This window comes from Muntiacus reevesi, chromosome 4 (genome assembly GCF_963930625.1).
Source record: "Muntiacus reevesi chromosome 4, mMunRee1.1, whole genome shotgun sequence".
NCBI classification, from domain to species: Eukaryota; Metazoa; Chordata; class Mammalia; order Artiodactyla; family Cervidae; genus Muntiacus; species Muntiacus reevesi.
The window spans coordinates 74,324,118-74,348,305 of record NC_089252.1 but is presented as its reverse complement, the minus strand read 5'-3'; the positions used below and the strand labels follow the sequence as shown (position 1 = coordinate 74,348,305).

General features: G+C 34.9%; 1 protein-coding gene across 8 annotated transcripts in view; it reads right to left on the bottom strand.

The window, feature by feature from the left end:
- NKTR (natural killer cell triggering receptor) overlaps positions 1-24,188 on the bottom strand; it is a 40,660-nt gene that overhangs the window by 7,407 nt on the left and 9,065 nt on the right. For 2 of the 8 annotated variants that reach the window (XM_065933113.1, XM_065933114.1), the window contains exons 3-13: positions 22,884-22,958; positions 22,212-22,319; positions 21,669-21,713; positions 19,789-19,876; positions 11,017-11,046; positions 10,413-10,558; positions 9,243-9,465; positions 8,647-8,802; positions 5,718-5,805; positions 5,083-5,228; positions 499-3,381 (exon numbers count right to left, since the gene is read on the bottom strand). In XM_065933113.1, the coding sequence (XP_065789185.1) occupies positions 499-3,381; positions 5,083-5,228; positions 5,718-5,805; positions 8,647-8,802; positions 9,243-9,465; positions 10,413-10,558; positions 11,017-11,046; positions 19,789-19,876; positions 21,669-21,713; positions 22,212-22,319; positions 22,884-22,958 (3,988 nt within the window). Of the gene's footprint in view, positions 1-498; positions 3,382-5,082; positions 5,229-5,717; positions 5,806-8,646; positions 8,803-9,242; positions 9,466-10,412; positions 10,559-11,016; positions 14,021-19,788; positions 21,364-21,668; positions 21,714-22,211; positions 22,320-22,883; positions 22,959-24,188 lie in introns of those variants that run through there. The other 6 variants (XM_065933115.1, XM_065933117.1, XM_065933116.1 and 3 more) reach the window with 6 other exon arrangements.

The window sequence follows — 24,188 nt, the reverse complement described above, 5'->3', positions numbered from 1 at the left end:
ATCAATCAAAAGATGATTATTTTTTACCATTTCCTGCCCCTTGAATAAAGATCAACTAGATGCATGTCTTGGGGCAGCTAATTTTGCCTCTCTGGCCCTCACCTTCCACTTGTATAAAATGGAGCCTTAAATTACTGATTTCTAAATCCTACATATTCCGTAAATACAAGATTCCCTTCTAAGGCATGAGTGATAGCAGAGAGTGGGCTCACACCTTTAAAGATGGAGACCCTGTCCCCTATCACGGCAACGCATTGCAAATATCAGGGAGCTTTAACTGATAGCAATAGTTTTTTACCCTGAGACCAAACTTCTTCCCCTGAAATCTCTACTCCCTGTGTCTTCAGTCTGCTCTGTGAGTCACATAGCACAAGACTTCTCCTTATTTCCTCCAAGATATTTGGAAATAGTGATCTTGTCCCTAACTCTGATGTTCTCCCAAACAAAACGGTAACAGACTCCGCTTGGGAGACAAAAAGGAAAGAGAGTAACACTCACCGATAAGATGATGTGGAACTTCTCGATCGACTTCTTGAGTGACTATAGGAGACAGACCGTGTTCTGTGTCTTGATTTGGTCTCAGACTTACTTCTAGATCTACTTGGACTCCTGGACTGGCTATCACCATCTCGACTAGGTGTCTGCTCATCACTTGAACTCTCTTGATTTCTTGGCCTCCGGTTTAAGCGTGCCGTCTTTCTAACTTCATCAAAGAGAGACCCAGGCCGAACTTTATTTTTGCTTTTAATTTCTATTCTCAAACCCTGTGGTTTCACTTCAGGCACAGCAGTCAATGCCTTAATGTCCGTAGCACTGGATGTGGTAGCAGATGGTGCTGCAAGGTTCCCCACACCTTGTAGGGGCTTCCATTTATTATCCATGAGGCTGGTCTGACTTTTCTCAGCTACCTCTTTCTTTATGGTACTTTCTACAGCACTGGCCAAGCTGGCAGAGCTGCTATCTTGTTTTCCCATCTCACCCACCATTTTGATTTCTGACATGCTGCTTTCCTGTTTTCTCAACTCTGCCTCAGGATACTCTGCTGGCATATCCTGCTTTAGAACAATGCTTATATCCGGGGTATCAAGCCTTGAATTTCCTAGAGGGGAAGCCCCTTCGGCCTTTGCTGGGGAGCTCCGATCGGGAGTGCAAATCTCCATGTTGTCATCTGCTTGAAGCATATCCTCTGCTCCACTTGGGATGCTCTCTTCAATCTGCTGAATATTTGGAGGAGAACTGACTACATTTTCATCAGTGTTTACAGTAACAGGAGAAATGCTGAGTTTAACATCATCTTTAGTAGGCTGATCAATATCTGATGAAACTGTTGTGCTATGTTTACCTGGAAGGCTGCCGTCTTCACAAGGCTTCTCGGTTTGGGGAATACTTTCTTTTATGGTTTCACTATTTTCAGAAACTTGTTTTTTCTCTTTTGCCTCCTGAGTAACTTGCTTTTCATTAATCTCCTCCTCCTCCTCTTCACCAAATTCTAGCGGAGGCTGCCAGTGAAATGCTTGTTTTCGTTTTGGAATCTTGTGCTTTTTATCTTTTTTTCCTTTTAATTTCTCTTTTGCCTTTTTGGTGTGTTCCCTTTTAATATTCTCCTTTGAGCTGTGTTTATGCTTGCGTGGCTTTCCTCTAGTGTTTTCTGAATTGGAATAGAATCCCTCAGAATCAGAGGTTGAGGAGCGCTGTTTGCTTGATTTCCAGGCACCGTTACCATCAGGCAGTAAAGCATTTGCTGAAGACTTAGTTGTGGGTTTGGCTTTGATGTGAATTTCACCAGACTCTGACTCAGAATCCGAAGTGGCCTCACCTTCCTCCTTATCAGAAGATGGCCGGGGACTACTTTTATTGTTTTTAGTTACATCTCGTTCAGAATTTGACTCAGAGTCCCATTTACTCCCAGCATAATTCTTCCTTTTGGGCTTACTGCTATTTCTAAAGTGATCAGAAAGATTTTCTTTCAAAGTTCTTTTTTTTGAACGAGGCCATTCCCGTTCAGGCTTAGATTTCTCTTCATCTCTGTTTCTCTCCTGTTTATTATTCACTTCCATTTGGACTTGCTTCTCCTGGGCTGACTGTGTAACCTGAACACTTGACTGTTCACTGTCTGAAGAGTAATCTAAAGATGATCTGCTTTCACTGTATTTTCTATGACATGAAGACTTGTCTCTGCCTTTGACATATCTGTTACGAAGTGCTTTTTCAGAGCTGCTGCTGTGCCTTCTATTTGAGGTGTAACTTTTTTTCCCACTGGATCTAAATTTTCTCTTGGCTCGTCTTCCATCATCACTGCTAACAGAAGAGTATGAAGATGATCTACTACACCGTGAATGGTCACTGTATTTATTTCGTGAATGAGACCTAGATGAGGGAGACCTAGACCGTGAATGTGAACTAGCTGAACTTCGAGACCTTGTGTATGATCTGGAATAAGATCTACTCCTAGAAGATCTGCTCCTTGACCTTGGTGAACTTTCTGAACTTCTATCACTGTATTTTGAATAAGCACTACGATCACTTTCTGAATTTTTTTCTCTTTTATGGTAGGACGATGAACTACCAGTCTCTTTAATATTTGCTAAACTGTAAGTGCTTTGGATGGGCAGCAAATGGGTTGTTTTAGCTTTCATTTCCTGGATTCGCTCATAAGAGGGCTTCCAGGGCTTCTGCCCAGGCTTCCACCTTGAAGGAGGGGGGCTGTCACTCAGTGGTATAACAGGAATATTTTCTGCCACCACTGGTTGTACTACAACATTTTCATTTTGTGTCACTGTTGCTCTTAAAGGTTCTGTTTTAACAGGTTTATTTTCACTTAATTGAGAGGCTGTTCTTCTTGGTGATTTTGATGCTGTTCTTTGGTGCCCCAACTTAGAACTAGATCTGGACTTTGATCTACTTCGAGAATGTGATGAAGATTTTGAGGCAGTCCTTGATCTTGAGCTTCCTCTAGAATAAGACTGTGAGTGAGATTTTGATCTGTATGAGTCTCTGCTGGAATGGGTTGAAGAGCTCTGGTCATCCTTATCAGATTTAGACCAATCCCTCTTGGACGAGTGATGAGATGACGATGAGGAAGTATGAGATCTCCTTTCTCTATCACATGAGGATTTCACTCGTCGGGTTGAAGATTTTAAGGATTCTATGTCAGACGGTACAATAATCCTTCTCTTCTTAGTCTGTTTGTGCCTTCTGCAATGTTTCTGCTTTTTAGCTTTCTTTTTATGCTTAACCTTTTTCTCTTTTCTGCGTTTTTTATGGTGACCATCAGAGTGTCTTGCTGTGCTCAGATCTGAATAATATCCATTATAGGACCATGATCGGGATCTCTGGGATAAGCTCCTTTCATCCCATCGGCTTGAACAGGGGTCACTTAACCTATAAAAAGGACATAATATGCAGGCAGTTATTTACAAGCATGTTTTCTATGCTTTAAAATTAAAATACATTTGCCGTCAACACTAGGCATCAACAATAGCCTAGTTAACAACCAAGTACTAACTCTATCAATGCTTTAAGCACATGTAGGAAGGATAAAGCAAATAGTTGATAGGCTTGGTCCTGAAATTATAAAACTTCAAAGAAACAACTATTTAACAGATTCACTTACAAAAGGATTTTTCCAGAGTCATATCAGGAATTTTCAAATTTGATAGGAAAATAGTTTTAAAAAGCAAACCAAGTAATTATAAAAGCACTGCTGATCTATAAAATTCCTGGCTTTGATCTGCTCAATAATGCTCTGCATCCAAGAATAATTTCTGAGGAAGTCAAATCAAATTCCCAAACAATTTGCTGATTCTCTGTAGATACAGGGTAACTGCTGAAACTCTAAGAGAAGCCTCCTTTTTTTTTTTTGGCTGCATGGCTTGTGAGATCTTAGTTCCCCGACCAGGGATGGAACCTGGGACCTGGCAGTGAAAGCTCCAAGTCCTAATCACTTGATCACCAGGGAATTCCTGACAAGCCTCTTTTTCTTTCTTTTTTTAAAAAAATAATCTTATTTATTTTGGCTGTGATGGGTCTTCATTGTTGTGTGTGCTTTCTCTAGTTGTGGTGAGTAGAGGCTACTCTCTAGTTGCATTGTGTGGGCTTCTCCTTGTGGTGGCTTTTCTTGCACAGGCTCTAGGGCACACAGGTTTAAGAAGTTGCGGCTCCCAGGCACAGAACAACAGTTGTGGCACACAGGCTTAGTTGCTCCAAGGCGTGTAAGATCTTCCCAGATCAGGGACTGAACCCGTATCTCCTACATTGGCAGGCAGATTCTTTACCACTGAGCTACCAGGGAGGCCTGCCTCTCCTTAAGAAATTAGCATGACTATTGTTTTATCTCAGGATCATAGAGGTAATCAGTGACTTTCTGTTAAGGTTTTAGTTAAACTACTTAGTACAGAAATTGGGGGAAAAGTCAACGAAAACTAAGATGCAGCCTTTACAGTATCAGTGCTAACATCAGAGCTCAAAACTGTTCTCAGTGCTACCATATCTATACCGCTTGCACACAGCAGATCACACACCTTGTCCCCCCTCTTTTAATTCTGAACCATTCTGCTGGATGGCCACAGAGAAAGAGAATTCTACCAGGAATTCTACCAGGGTTCCATTGGTATATTTTGCACTAGCTATTCTGGGGCCAGCCCCACTTCTAAAATAGATATTCCACTGTGGAGTGTCACTGAAGACAAGAGATGGTACACTGCTGAAGAAGCAATAGTCCCTAGGGTCAGAAGTTAATACACACACTGGCTACAAATTTTCTTATCTACCCATTAGTGACCACAAAAACAAAAGGCTATGAAAGAATCTGCTATGTAATTTTTTAAAATAAAGTCCTGATTATTGCTAAAATTAAACAAGAAATCCTTAAGAAATTCAGTAGGGTAATGGTCTTGTGAGAGAAAATAGAATTTTGATTTACAAAGCCAATCATCTCTCCTTCCATTTCATCAAGCATTCCCAAATGTATTTTCTGGTCACAATCTAATTTTAAATATAAATCTTTAGTGAAAAATCCAGAAGTATGTCTCTATCCCCTTAAGACTTAAAATATAGCAGAGATAGGACTGTACTTATACTTACTTATCTCCTTTACTCCATTTCTCTCCACTAGGTGGTCTATATGCTCTTAATCTCTGCATTTCTTCTTTCCAGTGAGGAGGAGTTTCACTGCTATCATCATCATCTGATTCAGAACAGGATCTTGATCTTGGAGGTGTGTGATAGCGCTTTAAAAACAAAGTTAGGAATAACTATTTAAAAAATACTTCCCAACTGTAATCTGTTATAGGACAGGTAAGTATAAGACTCAATCTTGGACACCATTCAAATGCAATAATGACTGAAGTACCATAAGGATGGTATAAAGTTAGATCAAACTAAAAAAAATAGGAAAGGCAGATATTCACCTGTAATCACACATAAACTTTTGCTTAGAAGTCCTAATGGTTATACTCATTAGCTTATTCAACATACTAAGATTTCTGAACATACTATTTCACATTCATTTCAGTATTTAAACCCATTCAAACATAGCAGTAAACACTGATCTAACAGCAGTGCCTTCGCATAACTACATATTAATTAAGAGAATACAATTAGCTCCTTGGACAGACTTCAGACTATACATAAGATTAAAGCTAAGATTTGCCTACAGGTAAAAACATTTTACTGCTCAGATAACTAATTTGAAAAAAATTAAGTTTTAACACACATACAATTGTGCCCCTTCCTTTAATCTTCCGTCCAGACTTTGACACAGATGGTTTTTGGTCACTTACAATGGGTGTAACATCAGGAATTTTCCTGGAAAAGAAGATTGAAAATTAAAAATAAGCAAATGCTAGGCAGTTTTCTCAGTGTGTAAACGCAGAATTCATGCTCCTTTACTACAAAAACAATTCATTTAGATCTAACACTTTTATAGAATGAGGCACTCCACATGACCTAATTTTCTAAGCAAATCCTCTGTTATTTTTTGAATCTTTATCGGAGTACAGATGATTAACAATGTTTGCTATTTTCAGGTGTACAGCAAAGTGAATCAGTTATTTATATATATATATATCCACTCTTTTTTGAAATTCTTTTCCCAGATAGGCCACTACAGAGAACATTGAGTGGAGTTTCCTGTGCTATAAGTAGGTTCTCATCAAACGAATCCTTTAAATAAATGCTAATAGATACCATTAAAGGTATTATTAGTTCATTTAATTCTCATAACAATACTATGAAGTAGGTACTATTATCAACTCCTTTTTAAAAATAAAGAATTTTAAGATTACAGTTAAGAATGTTGTCCAACGTCACACAGAGAAATGAAACATGACTTTTGCAACCATGATATAACAGGGTTTTCCCAGCCAGAAATCTGGCTCCAGATAAACATACAAAACCACTATAAAAAAACTTCAACTAAAAAGTATATTATAGTTTTTTCGGTTATTTCATATTCATGATATCATTTGATTCTCACAATGAAAGAAGTAGGTACTTTTGGTAGACAACTGTTTACCTCATTTTCCTCATGAAGAACAAATTACTGAACCAAATGACCTGCCTCTAACTGTTCAGCATGAATTAATGTTCATCTGGGTATCTTTTAGATGCTGATCCTATGTTACCACTCTCCACCTCCTCCCCCACAACATTCCAATTTACTCTGCTGTATGGCCCATAAACTGGTATTTTTAAAAGCTTGCCAAACTGCACTTAAGTGCAGCTGAAGATGAGAACAAATGAATTAGACCAAGTGCAGAACTCAGCTTCTGCTAAACAAAGTGTAAGTGATAATGAGCTTAACTGCTGGCAAATTCAGTAAGATGGCAAGCTCTCTAAGGCTGACATTCCTTGTTTCCTATCCATTCATATTGCATATCTTGCATTCTTAGCACATTAATTTTAGCTCCCAAGTGACTGATCAAATCTCAAGCATTCTAATGAAATAGATCAACTTGCTATCTTTGTTATGACACAACTACCTATCAATTATGATTTAAAATAATTCTGCAGGATATAACTTCCAAAGATATTATGTAACCAAAGAGGAGTGATGACCAAATAAACTTATCAATGATATTCAACCATAAATACAAGACAGTGGTATAAAATACATTAAAAAAATACCAGAAACAGATCACCAACCCAGGCTGGATGCATGAGACAAGTGCTCGGGCCTGGTGCACTGGGAAGACCCAGAGGAATCGGGTGGAGAGGGAGGTGGGAGGGGGGATAGGGATGGGGAATACATGTAAATCCATGGCTGACTCATGTCAATGTATGACAAAAACCACTACAATATTGTAAAGTAATTAGCCTCCAACTAATAAAAATAAATGGAAAAAAAAAAAACAGGTAATAGGGGTCAGCAAACTTTTTCTTAAAAGTCTTAAGAGAAAGTATTTTAGGATTTCTAGGCTAAGAAGAAAATTAAAGATGATTATGTAACAAAAAGAAAACAAGTTTTCACAAATGTTTTATCAATGAAATTTGAAATATAATACACCATGATGTGTAGTGCACTGAAGAGCATATGTAACAATGACAGCACCACATACAAACCCTCTGCAGCTCCTCAATCCTGCTGCTACAGCATAAAAACAGCCCAAGAAAATAGTGAACAAATGGATGTATCTGTGTTCCAGCAAAACTTTATGGACACCGAAATTTGAATTTCATATAATTTTCACATATCACAAAATATTATTATTCGATTTTTTTCCACAAACATTTAAAAACATAAAAGTCACATTTAGCTCATGGGCTGCAAAAAACCAGACAACAACCTGAATTTAGCCCATGGAGGACTATAGTTTGCCAACCCCTACTAGATGACACTGAAATTGACCTTTCAAGTTTCCTACTTTCTGGCAACTAGATGGATTTGATCAATGAATGGTGTTTTGTATTTTAAGAAAAAAGAATTCCACTAAGATTTGTTCACAAGACAGAATTCTTAGAATTTTAAAATATCTAACAGTCTAAACAATAATCTTATGTAGAGACTTGACTGTGAACAGGGACATCTCTATAACTTCTCAGACTTCAAAATAACTCTTCAATTGCCAATTACACCAACCACTTTATGGTATTTCTAGTCATAAAACATTTCTCTTAACAATTCTAAACTTGAGTGTAACACACAAAATACATTAATTACTACTTTTTGAGACCAAATCTAAAGCTACCTTTTAGCTTTTCTAATATAGAGGCGTAACCACTGAGTAAGTTAACAACTGTAATATATGATACTAAATTATACCCTCAGTCACCATGCAATAATTTTGCACCACTATTTGGAGTATGTTTTAAAACCTGACTGGACCCAAAGAGTTCAATTAACCCTCTGTTCTGGTAACCAAAATCTCACCTCTAATGAAAGGTTAAGTAAATGAAGTTAGTAATGAAATCTTCCCAGATCTCCACTAAGAACTCTCCCAGGTCAACTTGGCAAATTCCCTTTCTCTATTAGTAGAATATGAATTTTGAAAGGTAGGGTCCACGGCACTCATGAATCCAGTATCTCCCACAGTATATTTCAAAGTGCTTTGACTACGGGTCACGCTCAATAAATGAGGGTGGACCTGCAATGAGCTGACAGGAATCATCACTCAGAGAAACGAAAACATGTAGGTTAATCATCCTTACGGTTCAGGCTCCACTGTGACAAGAGGCATATCCCTTCTCAGTAAAAATCGGTTCTCGGGCACTGGAGGAATCTCTTCTGGGCGGACCACAGGCTTTTCCCTTTTAGCATTTGAATCAATAGATCTTTTTTCATTGGTATCACTCCTCTCAGAGTGACTTAGAAAGAACAAATCAAATCACCAATTAAAATGTGCATATCTAAATTTTTAATATTAAATAACAATATAATAACATAATTAACAGCAAAACTACTGATACCTTGCAAATCCCACTAAAAAGGTTAAGAAAATTTTCATAAACAGAACATATAAAACATGAACAAGTGAAACAGTCACTGCACTAAAATTCTGATATAAGAATTGCCAAATGATCCTTTCTTTGAGAGTTTTAGGGGTTGTTTTTACCTACAAATGCATAAATCTTTGATATAAAACATCTGTGCTACCCTTAGATTTGCAAGATTTCAATATAAACTTCCTAAAATACTATCCTTTTCAACAACAAGTAACAAAGATAAGTTTACAAAATCACACATACTGTTTCCATTCCAGGGTGTTTGTTTTTTAGGTAAGACTACCCTGGTGTCTCATACTTACCCTTTTGGGCTTATTATATGTTTATTCCTTGGCTCTTCTGAACTGCTTGCTTCCTTTCGTCTCTTTTTAGAGTGTTTAACTTTCGGTCTCCTCTTATGTTTCCTTCTTCTGCTTTTCTCATGTTCAATTTCACTTTCTGAAGATGATTCTGAAGAGGATGAGGAATTGGAAGAGGAATCCGAGACTTCTGAATGAGTTGGCTTCTTCCTTTTTTTCTCAAAAACTTTTAATAAATAGTAATATAAGTATTAGTACTGGATTTCACTGCCCACCTTTCAGAGTAAAAAAAAAAATGATTACCAAGTATTATAAAACATGTTTTATATAAAGCACACTAAACATTTAAATAAACTTTTTTTTCAAGTTGATAATACAATTTGCTGCTGACACTGTAAGGTAACAAAGCCCTCATGAAGTCTATATATTAGTTCAGTCAGATAAGAAAATAAGTAACTACATAACATAACATGATAAATGCTTAAAGAAGAGGGAGGAAAACACAGAGTAGAGTGAATAAGGCAAATCGAGGTAACTTAAGATAACATTTGAGCAGAGACCTGAAAGAAGCGAGGGATGGGGGTCATGCAGATATCTGAACAATGAGTATTCCAGATAGAAGGAACAGCTAGCACAAAGTCCCCAAGTGTCTGGCATGTCTGAGTAAAGATTAACGCTGCTGGGAAGACAATGAATATGGACAGATTAGAGAAACAGCAGAAAGCCAGAATCCCTTACAGACCACTGTAAAGACTTTAGTTTTGGTTGACAGAGAGGGAGCCCTTGGAGAAGTTGGCTCTGGTTGCTGCTGAGGACTGTAGAGGATCAAGTGTAAGCAAGAAGACCAGTTAGGAAGCTATCTACTGAGAAAAGATTATACAGAAGCAATGACGGAGGCAAAGTGAACAATAGTGAAGCTATTGGAATAACCCAGGTAAAAGATATTTGGGTTTGGACCGAGTTGACAACAGGTGAAATAAAAAGAAAAGGTCAGAGCTGGAAAGATTCCTGATGGATTGGATACAGGGTATGATATGGAGGCATCAGGGCTATTGATATACTCCTCATGGGAGTTTCTTCCACTATTGAAATCTAGGAGGTATCTTTAAGTTTTAGTTTTTAACAAGTGTTACCTGTATCCTAGCTCCCTCTGCTCTCAAAAAACACTCTTACCGTCTTTTGTTGACTTTGTGGCAAGCACCCCACAGTCAATAACTCGTACATCTGCGTAAGGTCTACTTGCAGCATCAGTTTTCAGATTTTCAATTTGTTCGATTACTTCAAAACCAGAAATAACTAGTCCAAAGACAACATGCACCCTGTCAAAATACAAATTCAAGAAAAACTGGTTTGATGATAGTTAAGCCAAGAGCAGTAATCAAGACAACTGTTGTAAATGATATGTTCACAGACCTGAAAATAAAAGTGTCTGATGTATGAAGCAACTAGAAGGAAATTAGAAGTTCTGCTTCATAAAAGGAAAAAAAAAAAGCTGCTCAAACTGGGCCTTAGTTTTCTGCTTTTAAAACAATGATTCTTAACTATTTTACAGTAAAGAGTATAACAATCAGATTGCACTTGATACTGAGACACCATCCATGAGCCCTTTAGTGACATGTGATCTCAAGACTACTGCATCCTGTGATACTTAGGGAGAGCTTGGCTATGAGAGAATAACCCAGAGGTCAAGAGTGCCCCCTTGAGGGTTCACCATGGTCTAATTGGTTGGACTGGCCACCAGCACACCTCCCCAAAATAGTAAGAATGTAACGCTTACCCATCCAGGTGTGGAGCAGGTTTTGTGGTACTGTGCAACAAACACCAACACAAAGACGGCGGAAACCGGGTGTTCATGTGTACAGAGCAGAATGGTTTAAAAGCACAGCATGTAGAGAACAAAGAGGTAAAGATAAAAAGGGGAAAGAGTTAAACATGATACACATCTAAACTTAATAAGCTTAAAAACAGCAATAGTAGTCATTTTACTGATTAAAAATACCCTCAAGATGACAATGTATTACAAACTTTTATCTCTCCAATATGAAGACTATATATACACACATATATGTGAAATAGGTTTGAAATATACAGCATAAATATACATTAAAATTAAAGTTACTCTCAAATCTGAAACAATGACAATAACAAAAACAAATACAAACTCAAAACTTATCAAGATAATTAAACAAGAATAAAAAACATCTAGCCATTTGCTTATGGAAAGAAAAGTGTGATCAACACTTAACAAGTGCCCCACACACTTAATTGAGTTTTTCTACTAGTTATTTTTCATACTGAGTTAGTCTGCATCTTTTAGGCAGGTAGTTGGAGGTAGGCCTCAGGAGTCGTTTTTAGAATTTCCTGCCCCTCTTGCTTCACTTAAACTGCCACTCAAAACAACTCAGAAAACGCAATAGGGAGTAAATTTTCTATCTGCCAACACTTCTGACCACAAAGTAAATAATCGTAGATAACATTACAAATACTTTACATTTCCATGGCCCAAAAAACATCCAACTGGTTGCTTTACAGTCACAAATTGGCAGATAGCCACTCTTGGGAAGCCTATGGGGTATATTATGGTTAAGATATTTTGAACCCAAGCTGGTTTTCCCATAGCATTTTCACAGATCTTCAGACTATGTGAATTACAGTGGAAAAAAATTCAAAAGTAGATAACTAGACTCTATCACAAACATCTTCGTTTATGAGAAAGAGAAATAGTATTTGAGAGAATGGTCACTGGATTATCAGACCATGTTAAAGCAGTCAATTGCACTAGAAGCTCTAATGTCAATTATTATAATCATTTTAAGGAAACTCTAAGAAATATAATTCAATAAAACATAATTTTAACCTTCAATACTAAAAAATATTATTCCATCAGGAAATATAACACATATATTCACATTAAGAATTTTTAGTTCTGTAACATTACTACAGTTTAGCTTTAAAAAATTAAAATATCAACTCAAGAAGTGGCAGAATTTTAAAGGGAATCTTGAGTTTAAAACTCAAATTTTCCCTAGAAGATTGAGAAGTGGTTGTTTAAGCCAATGTAACCATAAAAATGAATAAAAACAGAAGAAAGAAGAAAAAGAAAATGTAGCAAATGGTGAGGCACTGATGCTTAAATCATGAAAGGAGCATCCAAAAACTATCCTGACAGTAACTTTAATACAGAAATGTGCTTCCCATAATTATGCAACTTCACTAAGCACAGTAAAGACAGTAAAAATTAGGACATATGCTAGACAGTGATTCCACTGTATGAAAGATGGAAAGAGGTAAAAATTTGAAAGGTAAAAAATGTTCTATAATGTAAAGGATCAGTCTCAAACATGTAGCAGTGAAAACAATGATGTATTAGATATATTTCCCTTCCTTGGGTCTTTCTCTCACAACTCTCAGATATTCTGGTATTGAGGAAAAGTCTACGTATTTTTTTAAAACATACAGAATCCAATTCAGTTTGTACCCTGGTTAATAGAAGTGCTGTAAAAACCATCTTAGGGCCAATCTTTGGAACAAATGGTGTGATTAAAAATTTGAACTTACTGCAGTGATGCAGCAACATACTACTTGAAACTCAATTTGAGAATAGAACCTTTATGACAGATTCAAGTTTTGTTTTTAATTCAAGTGAGAACTGAACACAAACTCAATCCTTTAGTGCACTAGTAAAGAGAACAAATGAAGACAAGAGCAATGTTATCAAGGATAAATTTCAACTGGCCCAATATGCCTAAACAGGCGTGAATAACTATTACTTGCATCTGCAATTCAGGATGCAGAAATACAAACTTATGATTTAATTGGGTTAAGCTATATAATAAGAATACTGGAAGTAGCTTAACAAAAAGAAGCCCTCTGGAGTTCTCAGCCCACATTCTAGGAGCAGAAATTCCAAGGGAAAGCAGGCTTACTGGAATTGGGCTGATGGGCAAGGGAAAAAAATGATATGCAATGATATGCTTGATCCTAGCCCTTCAATTCTACTAAAATAGACAAAGAAACCTCACCCCACCAACTCTTTATTGATGTTTCAAAACGTTAGAGCTGTAAGGACCAATGTAGTGATAACATATGCCCAGTAAGTCAAGACCTTAAAGCCAGGGGCTATCATAAATGTGTAAGTTTATACATGCTTATGAAAACACACCTAAAGGAGAAATAACCACAAGAACATTTCAAGTTAGAAAAGCTTACAATATTTTCACATTTCCATTTTCTACTGTCATTCAGATACTGATTTTCCAGTTTCCCTCACCTTTGAATCTGCTTTAAAAATACATGCACAAGGGTTCATCTAAACCTCACAAATCCTAGAAACAGAAAAGTATGACTGATACTCCAAAAAAATAATCTACTTTTTTTTTTTTTTTTACCATTATTAAAGCAGATTTTGGCCTTATACAGAAAGTAACAGTTCTGTACTGAAATGAGATATAAACCATTATATACGATATACCTCACTCCCCAAGATGTGTGGGAACTTGGTGGTAACAGGCCACTGAAATTAAAATTATACTTCCCAGGATTTACTATGAACAATAAAATACACTTATTTTACATGTACTGCTGCCACAGATCAAGCAGAAAGCTTTTTTCTTAAAATGGTTCAATGCATATAACAATAGGATTAAAGAGATAAATAAAGGTAAAGAAAGAAAAAGAGAGAGCCTTAGAGTAATGAGACATTACCTTTGGAGCGCACGGTGTAACACTCTTTCTGTAAATTTTACACAAAAATGGCAAGAAATAAATTGTAATACACTTTTAAGACAAGACTGAATCTATGTTTTAATATCAATATAACTTTGAAATTAAATACTTTCAAGTTTTATGCAAAGCAAGAAAGCTTTTTAAAAAGGAGGGCTCTAAATTTTCTTTCACATAGAATATGTATGTAGAGATGAATTACGCTTAAGAGAAGCATTGTGGTTGAAGTGGGAATCTGCTCAGGTCCCTAATATTTGTAACATCAGAGTGTGAATAACAGTTAGAAACAAAACATTATATTTCATTTTACAAATCCTAGAAACTGGCTAAGTCAACTAACATCTTTTTCAAAAAGATAATAATGTATCTGGAATACATACATAAATATAAAAATCTGAATGCCCAGGAGCAGTTACTAGAGGTACAAAACAAAAATCTCAATGGAAAGAACTGAGTTAAGAGATTTCAAAACAAAATTCCAGAGAGTATTTTTTACTAATTCACTTCAAATAATTAAGGAACCTTTCATGTTTCTACATTTGAAACCTTTTTTGGTTACACATCACATCAGACTACTATACCTTATGAGTTAATGAGCAAATGTTTAGATTGTAGTTTCTGTTCACTGCCATTACACACACTCTTTTAGTTAAGTCACTGAAAATAATAATAATAATGATAAGGCAGCATACCTAGAATTTTAAGAATCTTCTCAAAGGATAAAAAGGCAAGAGAAGTGAAAGTATAAGAAAATATATGCTATCAAATCTTGGTTGGGTACAGTATTTTATTTTCCTCTCAAATGTCTGATTTTCCCCATCATAAAAATTTTTTGTTCAATGAATATACACTGTCTGACCAATTTTAACTCAATTAAAATTTAAACATATCTATTACTATTCTGACCAAAACCCATATTATATACAGTGGACAAAATTCTTTACAGGGGTTTCGGGCATACTAAATCTTAAAATATTTAAAAATGTTAAAAGGCACTGATACACTAATGACTGTCAAAAAAGAATATGTTTCAAATAATGTGGTGTTTCCAGTGAATGTTATGAAAAAAAAGTGACTCTATTTGTAAAGTAGTATGAGAGAAGGAAATAAAGACAATCTATTTGTCATAACCTTTAACATGCAGTTTTCCTCTTCAACTCCTGAAACTGTCATGCCTGTAAGAGGCAACAAATTGTACAAAGTGACAAAGCTCATGTAAGGGCAATGGAAACTAACCAAGCCATGTTACAGTGCTCTACCTATCATTCCAGAAGTCACTAAAATAGAACGGCTTTAAAAAATTCAGCACTAAAATTAACATAATACACACCAAACACCACAAGATACAGAATTACGTTCATGCTGCTAACACAAATGTCACACAAACACTAAGTAATATTCAGACTGGATGTCAGGGATGACACTTGATATCCAGAGAATATGGATTATGGTTAAGTGTCATGAAATCTGTTCATGAAAAATCTTTTAACATATGAAGGTACTGTTCCTAAAAAAAATAAGGAAAAAAAGCCCGAACTTCTCAGGTTATTAATACTTAGTAGCATTTCTTCTCAAACTCATGAATATGTGGAAAGAAAAAGCATTTCTACCCCCAAATATCAATACAGCTTTGTAAAGCCCTGAAACCAAACCACCCAACTCCTCTTGCTCTGCTTCTCTAAAACAATCAGCACTTTTCTCATCCAGGTGAGTAGCTATTCTAAATGACACAGAAGATATCCTAAAACTTATGTTTTCCTCCCACAGTCCTATTTATAACAAGATGTAACAAACAAGATGAACTTGTGTTTAAAATTCAAAGTCTGACTTTTGACTATCCTATTTTCTTAAATTTTTATAATTATCATGACCACTAACAGTGGCAAATGACAAAGCCTGTTCTTGAAAGTTCTGTGGGTATTCCCACTCCCTGGTGTGCTATAAGGCCTTCACAGACTAAGCCGAGGGGGATAAGCATGATCATTACTCCAATATGCTCTAACAGCAGCCAGTGAAGAAACTGGCTGACTTTGGTAAGATGAACCATAGCTGCTTTGAACCACCTTTCAGAATGATGAAAATTAAGCAATTACAACTATTTCTTTTAGGCAAGACAATATTTGCATATAAATCACTTAATATACTCAAAAATTTAGGATCAACCTATAAAAACACTTTATTCCTTTAATGTCTGCATTTTCACACCAAAATGCATTATTTATATTTGAAAGTGAGCTACATAGTTTACAAACAGAAAAAGAAAAACAAAACTAACTCAAGGCATATGGTAAGACTAGATACAAAGCTTCCTGATAGGTTAGTGCTCTAACCCAGGAGAATAGTTATTTAATACAAAGTTATAAAGTACCTAACCTAATCTCTTTAATCTATGTTATGCAGTATCTTGTTCATCTTTCTGATGAATGAAAGACAATGAAAATCAGAGCCAGACTTAGTAGTTATTACTGATAGCTAAAGGACAAGAAAAATGCTTTCCTGTGTGTCATATTATTTTTCCAGCAACACTTGATGCATCTAAAACTGACTTAAAATTAAAATAAATTCAAGGGAATTCCCTGATGGTCCTGAAGTTAGGACTCTGTGCTTTTACTGCTGAGGTTCAATCCCTGGAACTAGTATCTCACAAGTCTATAAATAAATAGTCTATAAATAAATAAACTCAGAGCAGACTGGTCAATAAACCTATGTAGCATACAGTGTTCAGCATGCTCTTTTTAGCTATCAATTTCTTCAAGATTATGAGAAAAATCCCTATAACCTAGACTGCATATGTCTTTTCTTCCTTACTTAACATTATCTATAGAACAGAAAGACTGGACTAGAGGATCTCTAAATTCTTTTCTAGTCCTAGACTTTATAATCCTGTAACTTTTATTGTAACCTCTTCCTAGTCTTTGGCCTAAAATATAAATAATAATAAAATGAACCCTGTTAACATGGTCCCACAGGTATTTGAATTCCTTCAAAAATACCTCAGCATGAACAAACTATTACTTCCTCAGTGATTCATGGGGATAGTGCCATTGATTACTTCTTTCATGTTTCTTGAACAGTACTATTCCAAAAACAATTAGTTTTCTTCTATTTAAGTCCTTAAAAGCAAAATCACTATAACTAATATAGTAGTAGATATAAGCAGTTATTGGAAAAATTATAAATAGCTTTATACAAAAGACAATCTGGTTTTTATCATACACATAATTTTTCCACCCAAAGAAAGCAACATATACAAAATATTTTAATAAAATGATGTATATGCCTTAGGAAGGAGAGGTCTTAAGTGTTTCAAGTAATGAAGACAATAGTTGTTACAAAAAGCACAAGAATTCTTGAGGAACATTTTGCTCAAGTACCCACACTAACTGCACCAAATTTACTCCTTGGAATTACAAGGTAACAGATTTATAACATGAACTACAAATACAATTTTGCAAGGATTTATTAAAAGTCCTTATTAAGCAAACTATAATGGCAGTTCTTGACATTTTATGATCCATTCTCACACTACCGTTTCTTTTTCAGACTGCAGAACTGCTGCTCAAGGTGCCAAAGAAGAAGTGTGGGAGGAGGATAAAATGTAGGAGTCACCCCTGGGAAGCTATCTGACAGCTCAGTGACCATCAACCCTAGGAACCTCAACTTTCAGAGCAATTGTCCGTGATCATCTACACAACTTGAAGATTGTACATTATGCTTTTTCTTAACTACTTCCAATTCCAAATAGATCTGGGCTTGCAAGATATAGATTTTCAAAGATACTTCTTTCATGGGCCACCGTCTCCATTTTACTTATTCTTTGTATAAAAGCAAGGAAACATTTTATTTAGAAAAGTGAATGTTAGTTTTATCTCATCCTAAACCCCCTGAGGAATTGGTACTTTTAGCCCATATTAAAAAAAGCACGTGCATAAAAGCTTCTTAAAAAAAAAAAAAGAGGATTTTGTGACTGCAAAAATGTCTAATTACTTCCAAGATTGTTTTTAACTGAAAACTCATTTCCAAAAGTAAATTTCAAACTAAAAGTAGGGAAGTTTCTTTCAATCACAAGTTTACAGTGATCTTAGTGCCATCCATAAGTAGTTAATTATAAAAACAAGGTTAAAACTTAATCCTAATTTATAAATGTTAAAATTTTCATTTGGCATCCCTTGTCAAAACATAGTCCAAAGTAAAATTAAGTCATGTAGAAAATAGACATGGCTTTAATTTTGGTTGATGTTAAACATTTCTAGAAAAGACTTAAGCAAATACTAAGTAACCAAAAAACAAGATACTCTAAATTTTTTAAAGTGAGACTCTCATATACTGAATTTTAATCAATGCATATACATGCATGGGTTTTATCTCTTAACATTTTATAAATAAGCTAATAACTATGTAACAATGGGAAGAAGCTACTGCTACCCGATAAATCAAAATTTAAAAGTAGCGATATAAAAAAGGGAATCTAAAAGAAACTTTAGAGCCCTCAGATGGTAGCTTTTTGACCAATGAATCATTAGTTTATCATGTTCACAGTTCAGATAAGCTTAAAAATGGAAATGGGAAACCTTAATCAAAGAGCAAACAGCTCCTACATTAAGTTTTTCAAAATATTTCCCATTATTTTTTTTGGCTCTCAAGGAGATTAACAATAGAAAAATATTCTAGTTAAGTGTAGTAACTAATACTCTATGGGATCAGAAAAGATAGAGGAGTAACTGTTTTAGGCCTTCTTTTTTTCCTGTACAACTCCAAGCATTATTATCTTCTGTCAGCTTTCCATTTTTAGGACATTCTTGGGAACAGAATGCCCCTTATCTGAACTTTATCAGATCATGTTGGAATTTATTTTTCACACAAACATAAAGTGTGAGATTTACTTTATATGAATACTTTACTCCTTCAAAGACAGGGAAGCGCCATTCATACCCATCCATTCAGAAAGATGACAAAATTTTTTTCTGGTATGGAAAAAATATCTCTCCAATATACAGAGCATAACTGCAGAGATTTACTTTCAATCAAAAGCATTAAACCCCATACTAGGTAATTACCTTTTATATTTTAGATCATGTAGTTATAATAAAAATAGGTTTTGGAATAACTTTACATAACAGAGAGTATGCCAAAAGTCTTTCAGATGAGAGATAACTAAGGTTTTGGTTGTGTATACATGTACATGTAAAAGTGTTTGTTTTTTAAAAAACAAATCTATCATTCTAAAGTTTTCTAAGTGATAACAGCACAAATTTTTGACGAAAATGAAAGCAATATTGGGTTAATTCAATTATGCATAGAGATCTCACAAAGTTTAAGACTGCTACAAATGTTGGCTTAACACCAAATCATTTATCTCTATACAGTGTCAGAAAATAATGGCACCTCTCTCAAACTGGCTCAAACAACAACAGTAAGAGGGAAAAGTAATCAAAAGTAAAAGTTGGTTTACTCAAACCAACTGCTTTCCATGCCAAGGATACATTCAGTTTCAGTCATGAACAATTTTTTAAATGCTCATCAAGAGTTTATATTCCAATTCAGATTTGATAAACTGAGCCCCCAAATTTGTTGAGTCAAAGCCAATTTCTTAAGATGACAACAGAATAATTTACATCTTCAAGTTACGCCTTTTTAAGTACCATCCTTCAAATCCAGGATATATTCTTTACATTGAGATGGCTGTTAAGAGCTTACCAGTTACTGTAACATAATAAAACTCAAGCTGACAGAACCTAGCAGTAAATTTGGATCAAGGATACCATCTTTCTCATGAACAGCGCTTCTCTGTTTAGGAAAAGCTCATCTCTGAATTATGCCTACTCACATGAAAAACTGGGAACCATTGGTATGTTTCCCTCGATTTGCCATTGACAAAAGGAACGCTCTGTCATGTTTGAGAATAAAGTTTTCATCTGTTTGAAGAAAACACAAATTTGTCAGTCTCCAATTATAAGCCACTTTTAACGTGTAATGTTCAAAGTAGTAAATAGAAAGCAAAGGATGAAATTCCTCTTCTGGTCAGTACAGATACTTGACTATTTCGAAGTTCTTTTAACTAATCAAATAACAAAAACATAAAAAAAAAACAAAAAAAAAACAAACCCAGATACGACTTATTTACTACTTAGCCTTGAGAAAAAGAACATATATTTAATACTTTATACAAACAGCCTTAGAACAGTCACTTTTAGTAGCAACAGACTTTGGCTAAATGATATTTAAACTATTAACTTTCAGGGAAAACTACCAAGAAAATTAAAAAAAAATCTTTATAGTAGAGCTCATTTCTTCCAAATTTCCAATCACCCCGCATAATGCACCATTCATGGGAGCTTTAATAATCCTCTTATGTGCTTAATTTCTATATGGTAAATTTATTACTCAATCAAATTGTTGCTAGATGATGAAACCAACCCTAACCAAAACATTACAGTAAGTTTAGAGATATGCCTAAATTAAATCAAGTATGTAGATTCTAACCAATAGGATCAAAAACTATCTAAGGAAGAAAGCCCTGTAAATACAAAAATTTAAACGGCAAGATTCAATTTTAAGATATACATACAAGTATCTGCCACAGGCAACAACTACGTTAAAGTGGCCTAGAGTATTAATTTCAAATTGCTACATGCTAATGGAATCAGCTAAAGAGCTGTTTGCTACTAGTTCAAAGGAAAACCTCTGTCATAAAGATCACTTAGAAATGGATTTAATTCCAGCAGAAATATCCTGAAAACTAATGTAAGTTTCCTTTTAACATTCATACAAACAAATCTTTCTTTTAAACAAACAGAAACACAGAAAACTTAAAAAACAAAAACAAAAAAAGATTACCTTGGGAACAGGCTTCTGAAAAAGAGTAGTAATCCATTTTCCCCCAAAAGAAATATAAAAGACTATTATAACACTGAAGCTATCATGGCATTAAAACCTAGTAATACTGGATCCCATTATAAATTTCTGCAACTGACTTTTCTAAGGCTTTTTGGGGCAAGTGTAATAGTTAGATTTATGCAAATACTACTGTAGGAATAAAATACAATCAGTTCTAGTATACAAAAGAAAACATACAAACCTTTGAGAAAGGAAGAGATACCAACTTTTATTCAAAGACACTGTCTGGCTTAGAGGGGAAAAGGAAAAAAACAAAAACAAAAAAACTAGACTCTTTACCCTGATGTGGAAATAATAACCCATTGGAAAAAGAAAAAGAGATACAGATGCATGTATGAAATAGTATACAGAGTTTTCCAAGTCTTCAAGCAATATAAGAAATCCAGTCACAACCTGACCCAGACTCTCCATAAATTTATTAGGAAGGGTGCAAGGGAAAAGAGTTGGAGTTTGTGTTACTGAGCTTCGTTCTCTTACCTTTTCATTTTGCAAAAGACCACATTCTCTATAAACAAAAGAATATGTTGACAGTTTTAGGCAGGAAGATAGGAGTTTTCATGTATATAGTTGCCTAACCTCCATGCTGAAAGTCATGTTTAACCATAAAGTTAGCCTTAATTAATCTTGTCAATTAAAAGTTATATATTACAATATAATTCATCCCCAAGTTCATGCAAATAAAGTATTTTCATGCAGCATTAGTTTCATGCAAAAAGTGAACTATAAGTAAACCTCTTCTCATTAAAAGTACATGATCAACTTGCTTTATATCAGAAATGAAACAGAAGACCATAAAATATTAAGCCTTACCTTTAAAATAACCACCATAAATTGATTCTCCACCTTTTCCATTACCTGAAAATAATGAGCTATGTTAAACAATAATGAAAACTAAAAAATATACTCATATACATAAATTACTCTTTACGGTTTTAATTTGCTGAAGAAGTTAACACCTTGTAACTGCTGCAGATGATAGAAATTCTAATAATCCTCAATCAACCTCATTTTTAAACTATAAATCCAATTTCATTATAATAAAAAATTATCCCCACAACCCATTTATTTCAAACACTGACAAAACTCTAAAAGAATAAAACCAATTGAATAATACTTTGGCATTCACTAGAGGGTATTCACCAAATAACTGTATTAAAACTGCATAAAAACAAAACAAAAAACCTCTTAGTATTTTGCTTTTTATATATTCTTGGCTTACAACATTCATTCATCCAACAACTATTCACTAACCATCTAATATTTACATCACACTGTGACACAATATTTACAATTAAAATAATGAGGTGCTTTAGGAATTAATACAGTTATTAACAGCATAACTTTTAGCTCTACCTTCACTGAAGTCCCCACCCTGAATCATAAAGTTTTTAACCACACGATGGAATGTAGAACCTTTATAACATAACTTCTTCCCAGTTGTTTTCCCAAGGCCTTTTTCTCCTGGAAAAAAAAGAGAAATGAAGTTTAGCTACAAACATATCCTTCCAAGGGAAGGACCATCCAGTCAGCCCTTTGTCAAATTCCTCCCTTGTGTAGGGCACTCTAAGAGATAAGCAACATTGTAAGTGTCTTTCCTCCCCATTTTATTGTTTAAAAATATAAATCCAATTACATGTAACAACAAAATCATTATGTTCTGCTTCTCTATCCTCTAATCATAAATTTATTGTTAGATCTGGAAGGCTAAATTTGTTCAAAGTACTAAAAGCTGTAAAATTCTATCAAATTAAATCAGTTTTGAATACATACACTATTATTTTTTAAACTACAATGTATAAAGATTCCATTACATATAGTAGTACTTCCTTTTTCATTTTTGAGACCATTTCTTTCTCCTCTCTTCCCTTTAAGAAATGCTTCCCTGACTTCTTATCAGTGAAAATAATATTTTTTTATTTTTCATTTCACAATCCATTACTTTTTAAGGAAAATAGCTATTTTGTTAAGCAAGGTAAAATTTTAAGCCAGGATTTCTCATTGGAAATAATCTAATAATTCATTTACCTGAGCATAGGCAAAGGAAGTTTTTGCATGTTTTTGGACATATATCTGAAAAGAGCTGAAACATAATTCGACCAACTGAAATAAAACACATGAAAAAACAGGTAAGCAAGTTGATTAAATGTATCATATTTATATGGGAGAAATAAAGAAACAAATTGAGAGGCCCTTTATCATTCATTTTAATTTTTTAAGAGATTCAACAGGAAAAGAATTTAACTAGGCAATACCAATTAATAAGAACCATACTATATTTATTAGCATTATGATTCACATGCAACCAAAGTGACTTCTATCCAGAACTGTGGGATTTTAAGTGTCTTTTAACAGGACCTTATTTTATTAGATCTCTCTTAGTATATCTCCTACCTGAACTATTAATCTTTAAAGATATTCTCGATAACAGTTGTCTGATTTATGCCTAAATCCCTCCAGTGATGACAGCACATCATAAGATAGTCACTTGGGCTAGTACTAGTAGAAGAAAGTTCTGTCCTCTACTTTCAGCTTTTTACCTTTACGCAAGAACTGTTCACAGCCAACCCCTGAACTGGCACTCACAACTAAAACTTACATTAAATTCCCTGAGAGAGCAGAAAGAGAATAGGTCATGGTTCCGAAAAATTAATCAACAAACAAACAAGAAACAATAGGAGCAAGTCTGCAAATTCGACTTAATTATGCAATAAACAATCTGGCTACCAATGCAGGAAACTCGGGTTCGATCTCTGGGTCAGGGAAGATCCCCTGGAGGAGGAAATTGCAACCCACTCCAGTATTCTTGCCCGGAGAATCCCACGGACAGAAGAGCCTGACAGGCTACAGTCCATGGGGTTGCAAAGAGTCAGACGGAACTAAGCATGCCTCCCATGGCAATAGAGAAGTGTTTCACAAATCTGTTCATCTAAGGACTTCTTTAAACTCTTAAAAATGATTAAAGCTTTTAAAATGTGGGTTATATTTTTGATATTTACTGTATTATAAATTAAAACTCAGAAATTTTCAAAACAAGAATACTCAGGTACCCATTCCATCAGCTGTCAGAGCGGTGACATCATTACATATTCTGTAATGTCTGGAAAAAAATACTCAACTTGTGAATGAGAGTGCAAGGGGCAAATCATATTATTTTAAAAACTGTTTCGACTTTGCCCTCCCATCAATAAAATAAGAAAGGGAATTTTGAATTACAACCATTTTCCTGAGTCCCTTTTCCCTTTATTCTATAAAAGCTTTTCCATTATGAACATATGCACATAGTCAAGACTTGTAGAATAAAATCAAAATTAACTGGATCAAGCATAACCC